We start from the raw sequence: 12,319 nt of genomic DNA on the forward strand, positions 1-12,319 counted from the left end.
GCTCAGTCCAGCCAGTGGCAAGTGTGAGCTCCAGCCTTGGCAGCAGCTCTGGTGATGGACACATCCTGCCCTGTCTTCTCTTCCCAGAGCTTTGTTGGGAAGAGGTAAAGTGAGCCTTTGTCTGTGAGCAGACAGACGGGAAGGATGGAGAAGGGAGAGAATTGCTGTGACTTGTTAGTTTGCTTGTGCCTCTTGCTGAAGCCTGAGGATTTATCTAGGTAAGAGCAATAGCCAGTGCTGGAACATGGCTGAGCAATAAAACACAACCTCTTCCCAAGCTGGTGGAGAAAATCACAGGGTTGTAGCTGAGTAGCGTGAGCTTTAAGCATATCATTAACTGCAGCTGGTTCAGCTCATGCTTGCACACACATGAGCAATTTTGTTCAGCTCTTTTGGTTTGGGTTTTTTCCAATAGGTTTCTAGGTTTGTCTCATAATTTCTTTCCATCAGGGTGAACATGTCCTTCAGTTCCATGTTTGATGATCATGTTGGGCTCCACATACTGAAAATGCTTGTGCTTTTAACCCCATTGCTTTAAACCCCATTGTTTTGTCTATAAGCTGGTCTGCAGTCCCAGTTCCCAAGGGATTTGAGGAGTTCATGTGTTGCCATGTGTATTTGTATGTCTGTGCACATGGAAGATGGGGAGGACACGGATTTCTGGTATGTGGTGAAGAGGAAGTCAGAGGTATAGAGTGTACCAAGAGGGAACAAAGACATATTTGAAAGTGCTGAGAATTAATTGTTTCAAGCGACAGCTGAGTGTCCTGTCTTCCAGAGGAATTGCTTCTCTGGACTTTCTGACAGTGCCTTTTCCCTCCAGAACCGGAGCCATCCACATCGGGGACCGGATCTTAGCGATCAACAACGTGAGCCTCAAGGGCAAACCGCTGAGCGAGGCCATCCACCTGCTGCAGATGGCAGGAGAGACTGTCACCCTCAAGATCAAGAAGCAGACAGAGAGTGAGTTGGGCAGCTGGGGTGAGGAGGGGGCAGGCTCACCCCAGCAGGGACCCCAGGCCATGGAGCAGCCACTGCTGGGGGATTTCTGCCGTGTGTTGTGGGAGGTGAGATGAGGCAGTGTGGTCATGGGCATGGCTGGGCACAGTGGGACAATGTGTGTGTTTCTTGAACTTCTGACTCACAGATGAAAGAAAAGGCAACCCAGAGGTTCTCTGTGGTGATGGGAAGAGATGAAACAGCAGGTTTATTGGCAAGAGTAATTTTTAATTTGGATTGACACCTTGTACTGTTGTTGCCACTTCCTGTGTCGGTGTTTCACACAGAAGTGAAGCAGAAGTTGTTTTTAGAAGTATAAGAATGTGGGATTTTTTGAAAATACAGCCCCCCTAAGCAAGCAAAAAGACTCTGAGTTGGTAGAAGCCATTAAAAATCCCCTATTTTTAATTAAACTTTTTGAAAACAATTGGCAATAGATTTGTTACACCTATTTTCCTGGCTTGGGGTCCTAAAATCAATATTCAAAGCATCTAACTTCATCCTAGGGATCCCCTTCTGGTTTCCCTGCAGAGCTCCCTGTGGCCTTGAAGCTGTTGTTGACATGGTATAAAAAAGAAGAAGCATACTTAGACTGGCAGGCCACTGTTTCTTGGGGACAGAAGGGTGATTGGAATAAAAGAGAGATGATGCAAACTTTTCTCCCTGATTGCATAACCATAGCCAAACAGAGGCTTTTTCATTAAATTCAAAAAGTAACAGGTGCATTCTGGCTTCATTTCAATCTCTCCTACCCCCAGTATTTCCCTTTTTTTTTTTGGTGCCATGCTTCTGCAGTCTGTAGATTTGGCTGGACTTACCCAGCCAATGGTCCAGAGTGCTATGGGAATTAGAAGAAATCAAGAGATAAAGCTTTTCCAAGCTAGCATGGCCCTTGGAATACCTGTCCTGCATCTGAAAAAGTGGCATCACTCTTAAACATAGAATTTTTATAGACCTCAAAGAAGTTTGCAAATGTGTTGGAATGCACCTGTTTTACAAATGGATGAAGACTGGGCAGGGAGTAGGGACATGGCAAATAGAGGTAGAAATGGGGAACTGATTCCTCTTCAAGAAGCCCCAGTCTCTTCCCCTGTAGCCAAATGTCTTGGTCTTTGGTCTGAAATGCTCTTTTTTTGCCCCTGCTGACACTTGCATTGTCACAGCCACTTGGTAAAATAATTGACATGCAAGTGCCTGTTGGAGACTTGTTAATCATTCTGAGAATGAAGCAGGTGTAATTGAAATTTCAAGGTAATCTTGAGTTAATCATGGTGAGCAATCTTCTGAAGGCTTGGAAAATAGGGACTTTCAGGACACCGGGCTTTGTTTGGTAAAATAATCTGTCCTCATTGACAAATGCAGACTTTGAGAGGGCTTTTTATCCCTCAGGTCAGAAATCCAGGGTGTGGACGGCTAACAGGATATCTAATCAACAAGGACTTTAAAATATTCAGTACAAAGAAGTGCTTGTGCTGAGAAATCATTCTTTGCATAGCTTTTTGCCTGAAACAAAATTTGATATAATGATAATAAGGGCCTGTTAGCACTGAAATAATGAAAGGGAAGGTCTGAGCTTCATCATTCACTTTCAGCTCCAATTTTCCGATCACTAGTCAGGGGAAAACCAGCCTCGAAATACCACACCCAAGAATTCTGCTGTTGTCATGGAACTGCATGGGAGACTCTGGGATTAGCCTTGAGTTGTTGTGAGGTTGTACAGTCGTGGAAGAGGGCTGTTATTTCAGCAGTGGTGTTTGTCATTGCAGTCTCATTAAAACATCTGCTTGTAGCCAAGTTTGCTGCCAGCACCTGCCCTGGTGCTGCTCTGAGTGTAAAGGAGCCCCTCTGAGACCAGAGAAGCTACAGGGTATTGCTTGCAGGGGCCAACACGTCTCTGGGCAGTGCTGTTTGGAGGAAGCTTCCAAAGGCACAGGAAGATGCGCTTGTGAATTGAGATTAGGTCCCAACCCTCTCATATGTGGTAATCCTCAAATCCCCATGGCTGCTCCTTGTATTTCTTGTGCTAAAAACTCACAAAGGCATTTTTTCTTGATTCATCTTGAGATAAGAGTAATGCATTAAATCCTTTCAGCTTCATTGCACATGCCTTTCTCAGCTACTTTTGAAGAGCTAAAGAGGTACTTTAAAGACTTACAGTACCTGGGCTTCCTCCCATGTCAGCATAAGCTTTTCCCTGAGGCTTGCTCTTCGTGCCTGCTAAAGCAGGATGTTCTGGTTGCAGAGTCCTACCCCAAGAAGTCGGGGAGCATAAATGAAGTCAGCGACCCAGAAGATGAGCTGACAGACTCCCAGAAAACTAGCAAGCTGTCTGAGATATACTCCACCACAATTCCAAGTGTGGACAATACTGTGGAGTCCTGGGATGGCTCTGCCATTGATGCTGGGTATGGAAGTCAAGGTAAGCCAGGGTTGTGTTTTCTTAGGAGTTTCTGGTCTCTCTAGGTCTTGCCTCTGAACATGAGCCAAAGCCTGTGGCCTGACCACATTTGTATGGCTTCTCACTTCCAGCAAGGAACAAAATGTATTTTAGAATGCACTCATGTGGTGCTTTGAGTTGGTGTATCTGTTTTAGGCTTTTATTGGCACATTTGTTCTGGCTTATATGGCATCATACTGTTCTCATCATTTTCGAAACCATTACAACACTTTATAATTCGCATAATCAGAGACAGTATTCAGTGGCCGTATGTTTTACGGAGTATTTGGTCCATAGCTCACTTTTATTTCTCCAGAGAGGCCTTGTAGGACATAATAATCCTCTTCATGATGTTTTAAAATCCACAAGAATGTCTTGTGACTAGAAGCACTTGCTTAACAAAATAATTAAGGTAATACTACAAGAAAGTAACTCTCTAGTGAGTGATGAGATGAACACGTGTCTTTGAGGTCAGGTTTATTCAGCTGTAGCTTCTAGCAGATGTGGAACTGGAATAGAGGATACTTTAGTAATGGGGATATATTTTTACTTGGATAAAAGCACTGGAAAATAGTTATACCAGTTCAGATTTAGTGATGTAAGTTAGTATTAGCCTGTGTTGAAACAAACCAAAATCCTGAATCAATGCTGCAGCAGGAAATTGGTGGAAAGACTCCTGTCCAGAACGGAATGTGAAAATGGGGAGGGATGCTGCAGGGTGCTGCTGCAAAGTATGAGTGTGCTGTGCTCACTGCACTCTGAGTTCAAAGGACAGCACTGCCCAGGTGTCTCTTTCCCTATCCCTGCACCTTCCTTCAGTCTCTGTTGGTCTGAAGTCTTAATTTGGGAGCACAGTTGGGACTGGAGGCATCATTAAGGAGGAATCCCCTAGCCTTCATAATGCTGCAATCCTTCTCCATCTAATTGAATGTTAGCACAAGTTGGACACTGGGAAGTGATTACTTTCCCAGTAAATTGAGAACAAGTAATTGAGCACAGAGCCCCAGGGAGTGGGGCTGGTGCCAAGTTGCCCAAGATCCACACACTGCAACTTTGCTTCAGGGGCTCTCTTGTCCTCCCTGGTAATTGCATTTGGCTGCATGGTGGTGCAGTGGTGCTGGCTGGGAAGGGGGATGCTGAAAGGTAGGGAGAAGGGCTTGGAGGGTTGCCCATGAGATGGGCAGGGAAGGTAGGGGGCAGGGAAACCTGGGATTCAAAGAGCCGGGAGATTGGGGGTTACACCCCAAATGGAGAACTACAGATCAGGCTCTGCAGCCTTGTCGGCTTTTGGGTTCATCCATAGCAGTAGGAAACAGCTCAAGGAAGGATTTTGGCTGGGAAGCTGTGCTGGGCATGGTGGGAACATGCCACCAGGTGGCTCTGAATCCCAAGGATCCAGCCCTTCTCTCTGGAACTAGGAGGTGAATTCATAACGGCGCCAAGTGACTGCTCTGGACACGTGCCCCTGTGCCCAGCCCAGACCTGCTGCCCACCCGCAGCAGGGACCTGCATCCAGGGCCCTTGTCCTGCTCTGGCAGGCGGTGTGTGCCTCTCACTGCTGTAAGATGTTGGCAAGCAATTTTCCTGGGGCTCTCTCCAGAGAAGTCTAACCTTTAAAAACACACAGAGGAAACACACAGTTAAGTGAAATAACAGGCCTTGGCATTTTCAGAGAAAGTGTTGGCGTTGTCTTTGGGTATTTCCAGTGCTCTTAGCTGTTTAGGAGGTGAAGTCTCCCTTAATTACATGTTTCTCCATTACTTCTTCCTGTTCGCTTGGCACAGCGTGTATGGGAGCGTATGGCGTTTCTTGGAAAGGCTCTGAGGATTTCTCTGAAACACTGAATGGGCAGTTAGGAGGTGGGCAGGGGACTCAGGAGATTTATTTCTACTGCAGATGGCACTGACACTGTTGTGGAATGTTCTGTTTTGGAAGTTTTCTTTTTTGGCAGCTTCTCATGAGACCCGAGGATCTTGTGACTTGGTAGTGATGGATTTTCATCTCTGGAGTAAGGCACTGCAGTATGGAAAAGTCCATGGGGGTAGATGTAGTGAAACTTGTCTGATATCATACTAACAGTCTGTATTGATCTCCTGTCAAATGTGATACAGATGAGCCTCCTCTGCTCTCAAGTCAGCAGAGTTTTTCATCCTATTCCTTGCCTTTCATGCACACATCCATGAAGCAGTTTCCTGTGCCTGCACCAGTTGATCCCAAGGGCATGGGAATTCTGAGGGAACCAGCTGGCAGCCCTTAGGATCAGAACTGACCCTTCCTCATTACCACTGCTGAGGGAAGCTTGTCAAGATCTTCCCTTTGCCCTTTGAAGGATTTGTATTTAAAGGTGGCTGATTCAACAACATCATTTCTGCTGGGTTCAGTGTGGAAACAGGAGCTGTTAACCGCAGCTGGAACTGGCTGGGGCCAAGATCTGCATCTGTGGGTACATGTACTCCCAGGTCTGTGGATCCCAGACCCACACTATAAAACTACTGAGAAGCACAGGAGAGAAGGAGAAATGAGGCATCCCATGTCAACATCCTGAGAAGCTGCTTTGGTTAAAGCCAGAAGAGATCAGAAGAACTGCTTTTGGATGACTGAGATTGAAAGTGTGCAATCCATGTGGCCTCACGTTTGGGACCTAGGGAAGGAGGCTCTCCTGGCTCTGCATGTCTCACTCCATTTGGGGTTTCTGACCAGGTATTGCCCTTTCTCTTCCTCCACTCCCTCTTGCCTTCTCTAGGTGCCTATATACCCCAGGCTGCCGGCATAGCCCTCCATCCACACGAGTGGAGACACAGCAGGCAAAGGAGCAGCACCCCTCCAGCAGACCCCAGGAAAAACTACCCCTACATGGATGGAAGCTTCAGTGAAGATGACTGGGACAAGCCCAGCAGGTACGGAGAGGTGGGAGGAGGCAGGGAGGTGTTTGGAGGTATGGGTGTCACTGCATTAGGGACAAAGGCGGCATGGGAATGTGATGGAGCAGCCAGTGATGTCCCTATCTTGGCATCAGGCAGCCATGGGGAAGGATGCTGGTGGTGCACTGGCTGTGTTGGGCCACCTCTACATTGCCAGGTTACCCTGAGTGTAGCTCTGTGACACCTCTGCCATAGCCAGGTGACATTTGTGTCTGGAGTTAGGGTGGTCTCAGCTGCATGGACCACAGGTTCCTACCATGTTTCTTACTCCTGCCATGTAGAGGATGCAGTATTTTCATAGATTCCATGTAATAGACATGGTCAGGACTCTCCCTGTATGTGTTGGCCAGACTTTTTTGAGTAAGGATGCAGCTTCACAACAGCTCACTGCCACAAAGCAAAAGAGGCCAACCAAACTCTTGGAGGGTCAGTGTGAGGTTGCATGTCCATGTTAAAATCTACCGAAAATGTGGCTGGATTTTCTCTCCCATCACACTTTGGCTCTTCCAACACCTCAAAGCTCCACTGAGTGAACATGGTCGTTAATCCCCCAGCTCAGCCAGCATGGGGAAAATTCTGTAACACCCCCTGAGGCCAGGGAGTAGGCTGCAGCTGCCCCTTGCTTTGGGTGAAAATCCTTCTGGAGCTGCCTTGGCCAGAGGCTGCCCCTCACTGAGCCACACGTAATGGAAAAGCCCCATTGCTTCAAAACTTCCCCTCCCCTCAACATTCTCCAGAGTCCCCATAGTTGTGTGTGTCGTGTTGTTACTGTCAGTTCTTTTTTTTTCCTATTTTTTTCCTTAACTTTTGTTTGTCCAAACAAAACCCTTAGAACATCTCATGGCCATTTCCACCTATTTAAAGATGATCAAGCTGGCAGGAAGGCTGGCAGCGCCAGAGACTTTGTTCTTGTTTTGCCTCTCAGCAAGAGCCAGATCACAGAGGTCACTGATCCCTCATGGCCCTCCTGGAGAGGCTGCTGGCAGCTGAAGTTGGCAAATCTGAGCCCTCGAAACCCCCTGTGTCCCTAATGAGGACTCCAAGCCCTGATGTCAAAGTGCAAGTGAAATGGTTCATGCTGCTGACCCCTCTTTATTAGAGAGAAAAACAAACCCTGACTACCTTTAGCCTGGAAAAACCTGCTGATCCGGTGCTGTGGGAGCCCATTCTGATTCATCTGTGTCCTGGATGTGTTTGTGTATTGCTGCTCTGAGAGGCAAGTCACTGGTAACTAGAACGGACATTTGCCTTTTTGGGAACCTGAGAGCAGAGGAAGGAAATGAGTAAGGGGAAAGAATCAAAAATTCGTTTTTAGGGGAAATTTTGGTTTGTTTTTATAAAGTCTTGCTGGGTGTTTATTTGACCTTTCTGCCTGGCGTAAAGGCTACTGTCCTTTAAAAGCTGATGAAAGGTAGGGGGTGAATTTAAAATACAATAAACTATGTCAGATACTGCTCTCTTCAGGAAGTCCATGATCCCACAAGGAGCAAATGGGTGTGTGAGTGAGTTTCTGCCTGCTACAGACTCCTATTTCAACCAGGGGATGAAAAGGAAAGCATGTGCTAAAGACTTTGCAGTTGTTAGACATCTGAAAAAAGCTCTATTAATAGACCAAGGGGTCATTATATATTTAATGGAGGCCAAGTTCTCTGTGACATGTACTCAGGTAAAATATATTGACTTTGCTGAGTGGCTCTGGTGGATGAATGTCCCTTCCTGTCTGTGGAGCTGAAGACCGCAAGGCCATGCAAGATACTACCAGATGTTGCAGAGCTGGGGCATCCTCCATGCAGCTCCTTATAAGATATGTATAAGATGCATTAGGGCTGCCCTAATGTCCCCTTGGGCTCTCTTTCCATGACACATTAGTGGGTTTATAGTGATCTTGATTTAACACCACAGAGAGTTTCCTTCAAGAGGCTCCTGTTAAACAGAGCACTGGTGGTCTGAGTTTTGCAGCCTGGTGTTCAGTAAGCAATGTCCAGCATCACCTGCTTTTCTAGCTTGTTCAGAGGATTTCACCATGTTTGATTCAGAGGTATGAGAATTGACCCTGGCTTGTGGTCAGATATAAAAAGTGCTGAAACTGCCAAGATGGGGAATTGCAGAACCCCCAGCACATGGTGTTCACATTAACATGTGTTTGTACCAGCTTGAGAGAGGTTCTCTCTAACCTTACTCTCTGTTGTAGACAGAACTGGTGGCAAACTTTGCACAGCTGTAAGTGCCAAGACTGCTATACAGCAAAAAAAAGAGAGACCTTCTGAAAGTAACAGCTCAGTTCCCTGGCCATCCCAAAGCAAATGAAACTCGGTTTGTATGGGTTGTACATGACACTGTTGATACTGCTGGCCGTAGCGTGCGTTTGCTTGTCCAGCCCAGGGCAATCATTTTTATATACATCTTTGCATTATTTACTCTCATAGAGACCTGATGTATTTATCATTTTCTCACCATGTCTGTTACCCTCTGTGTTTTTCTCTCTCTTCTCAGGTGTTCTGTGTCTCAGATCTGAGCTCTATTCCATCAGCCTTTGTACTAACAGTCTCTGAGGCTCCTGGTTTACCCATAACGCATCCTTTTCTCTTTCACTTCTCTATTTCACCAAAACGTCTTCCTAAACCTACAATCTTCCTACAGGCACTTTTTAATTTACCCTTTGAACTTTGACATTACTACACCAACTTAATTCTTCCTTTGAAGGACACTTGCCCCGTTAGTAAATGCATGGAGGTCTCGTATGTGGACTCTTGTTTGAAAAGTTCATATTGTTTGCTTTTGTATATGAAGACTCTTCAAGTCTGCTTTTACTGGTGAACACTTGCTGTAGCCTTGCAGCTTTCACCCCGCTGCAGAAGAGTGCTGACAATATTTGGTTCCTACGTTACAACAGATACCCCAACCGCCAAAATGGCCTTGAGACCACTCACGAGGACAATTTTTGGCGTGTTTTTGGAGAAGCTTTGGAGGATTTGGAAACATGCGGCCAGTCTGAACTTTTGAGGGAGATTGAGGTAAATCACTTTCTGAATTTGCTGCTGACCTGACTGTTTTGCTCTTTCCATAAGTGTTAGACTGTTTCCCCAGATCTGTTACTTGCCCATAGCATCCCTGAGCTGCCGGTGGTGTGAAGAAGGGTTTGGGTTTAATTCACGTCAGGCTTTGTGCCAATGGGTAACTCTGCCTCATTCTACAGCTGCTTGCGTGTGCTCTTTCCCTGAGCCCGTGTCTTGCCCGCTAGGAACTCCACGCCCTTTTCGCGAACTGTTGCTGGCTAATAATCTTCACATGACAGTTGGCAAGCCTTCCCTATCCAACTGTAAACCCTCTCCTTGGAAAGATATTGTCTGTCGAAAGCACTTGAAGGCCAAGTGAAAGGAGCCCCTTAGACCCCCATTGGGACTGAAGCCTTGGCTTGCTTCAAGTGCAGACAGCACACGTATCTTGCATTCAGCTGTCACTCAGCCGGAAACTGTTTTAGAGAAATAGGTAATTGGAAGCTTTTCAGCCAGCCTTCCCCATGGAAAAATCTGAGAAAGTAATTGCTTCCTGCAGAAATAAAGGTGTTTCCTCTCTTCACAAACCACTTTCTCTTTTCTTTATCCAAAATGCTTTGGAGGTCATGTTATTGTGTCCGGTTATAGGATGAGGAGCCTGGATTTCTAAGTCATGGGATGCAAATAAAGGCCCCCCTTGAGACTGTGAGCAGCAGGAAGAAACCTGCCTGGCAGGATGGGGCCTGTGCTGCTCCCTTCCCTAGTTCAGCTCCTACAGCCTGAATGAAGGAGGAGGACCCCGTGAGACCATCTCTCCCTGTGCCTTCCAGGTGCAGAGGACTGGAGAGAACTCACTGGATCATGCCCTCCACCACTCCCAGTGGGACAGGTTTTATGTACAGTTGCATATTGCTGAGGCTTCAGAGAAAAAAAGGCAACTTCTGACTAATTGAAGGTCAAAAAGGAAAGTCATGTTTTGGTTTGTATTGTGACAAGGGACTTGCTAATTGTTCTTTCCTCCTTGATCCTTAGCAACTGTAAGTGGAGGAGGAAATATCAATTAAATTTATTGTGCTGAAGCATGGAATGCTGTTTTTATTATCTTAACTGCTTCAGAAAATGACTTAAAAAAACATCAGAACACACTCAAAATCCCAAATCCCCAGCCCTCCCAAACTATAACTTTTTCCCTTGATCACTTATTTCCTGGATCTGAATGTATTTAGAAATGAGTTTAGGCAGCTGCTCTCAACCTTTCTGAACTGTTGTTGGCTGCTTAAGAGACAGTACCTCTCTGAAATGATGCATAAATATTGCTTTTCTGCTGGCATCTAAATGCAAAAGAAGGGATTTGTTGGACTCTCTTTCCTTTTCCAGGGATCTGTGGTGCAATTGCTGGTTTATGCTGTTTGGAACTTTGACAGTTACAGAAATGTTTATAAACATGTAAAGGAGTCTTATTGAAAGCTGAGCACCTCCAGGATTTCTGTGTATTAAGCACTTTCCTAGAATATTTTGAAAGTTTTTGGGGTCAGAAGGGAAGCGCTCTGTTTTTTAGCAAGAATCTGTTGGGTTCAACTCCCCTTTTATCAAATCCTAAATACTACTAATCCATTCCTCCCTCTCCATGTGCTCAGCCTTTTTGAAGTGTGCTGTGTGATCTGCAGTGCTCACTGGGGCCTTTGCTATATTTCAACATTCTTAGCCCCAGCTCTCAGCCTCCTGTGATTTTATGACAGTCAGAGATTTGATTTGTTTGTATTTTTAAAAAAAATTGGCCCTTCGCGCTTTGCTTTTGAAAAAGAAGAGCCATGCAAGGTGACCCATGATAGCCTGAAAACAGGTTCACACACAGTAGGAATCCCCTTCCAGACTATGAGTATGGGAAGAAACAGGCTTTTCCCAGTAAAGTGTGTGTCTCTGCTTTGCTTTGAGGGCAGCCAAGACATGGGAAAAGTAATGCAGGGCAGCCACAGACCAGAGAAGACTGGAACTGCCCTTTTTGCTGCTTGCACTAAACCTAAAGCTTATGGAAAAACTTTAGGAAATTGCTTATAATGCTGCAAGTAGGATTTAAATGCCATGAAGATGGAAAAGGAGTCAAATGCTGTTGGGTACTGGTTGGTTGTGGTATTTGCAGCCTGTGAGGGAGGGCAGTGGCATGGCGTGCACAGACCTTTCTGTTTTCCCTGATTCTGCAGTGCTGGGACAGCACAGCACAGCTCAATATCCTGAGGCTGCCCGAGGGCAGTGACCAAATGTACCCTGGTTGGCTGTGCTGTTGTTTGTTAGTCTGCCTGTCAAGTATGTGGTAAGTCAGTGTCCTTCCAGCATGTAGGTATTTGAGTTTTGCCCAAACTTGAGCTGATCAAGTCATGTGTGAAGACCTGAAAAGTGCAAAACTGAAAGGTTTTCTGTATTTCATCCAACCCTTTTTGAGATAACACGGGTACTGCTGGCATTTTCCTACTGCCACCATAATTCACTATGCTTGCCTTTGTTCCATCTTGGAGCAAAGAGCTGGAGGGTCTTGATTAGAGAATTAGTTGGATGATATTTCCCCTGGGCACAGGAGCAATTACTCTTTGACTTACCACATTTAGTGTTGAAGAATTTTTCCGTCTGCTCCCTACCTTTCCTTTAATTTCGTCTACCTTTCGACATTTATTGGGACTGCAGACCCTTTGAGCCTGAACTTTGAAATTACAGGTTTCGTTATGCTGTTTAAATGGACTCTATGACCTGGAGCTGGCTGAGGTTCCACAGACTGGATTCTTGACTCCCTCATTAGCTTTGATCAATGTAATCTCATTAGTGAAAAGCATTGCCAAATGGAGTCGAATCTACTTAAGGGCATCTTTTAATGGATGCTATCAAGGATGACCAGGCTTAAATACTACTTAATTTCATATTTTTTAACTCAGTTTTGCTCAGTGACAGCTCCTATTTAGTGACAGATAAAATCC

At 45.7% G+C, this 12,319-nt stretch overlaps 1 protein-coding gene across 7 annotated transcripts in view; it reads left to right on the forward strand.

Moving 5' to 3' along the window:
- Positions 1 to 12,319, forward strand: part of GRIP2 (glutamate receptor interacting protein 2) — a 266,386-nt gene that overhangs the window by 246,890 nt on the left and 7,177 nt on the right. For 6 of the 7 annotated variants that reach the window (XM_048315461.1, XM_048315464.1, XM_048315459.1 and 3 more), the window contains exons 18-21: positions 824 to 963; positions 3,242 to 3,418; positions 6,180 to 6,333; positions 9,251 to 9,371. In XM_048315461.1, the coding sequence (XP_048171418.1) occupies positions 824 to 963; positions 3,242 to 3,418; positions 6,180 to 6,333; positions 9,251 to 9,371 (592 nt within the window). Of the gene's footprint in view, positions 1 to 823; positions 964 to 3,241; positions 3,419 to 6,179; positions 6,334 to 8,850; positions 9,086 to 9,250; positions 9,372 to 12,319 lie in introns of those variants that run through there. The other variant, XM_048315465.1, reaches the window with a different exon arrangement.

The sequence above is a fragment of the Corvus hawaiiensis genome, chromosome 11, assembly GCF_020740725.1.
Source record: "Corvus hawaiiensis isolate bCorHaw1 chromosome 11, bCorHaw1.pri.cur, whole genome shotgun sequence".
NCBI classification, from domain to species: Eukaryota; Metazoa; Chordata; class Aves; order Passeriformes; family Corvidae; genus Corvus; species Corvus hawaiiensis.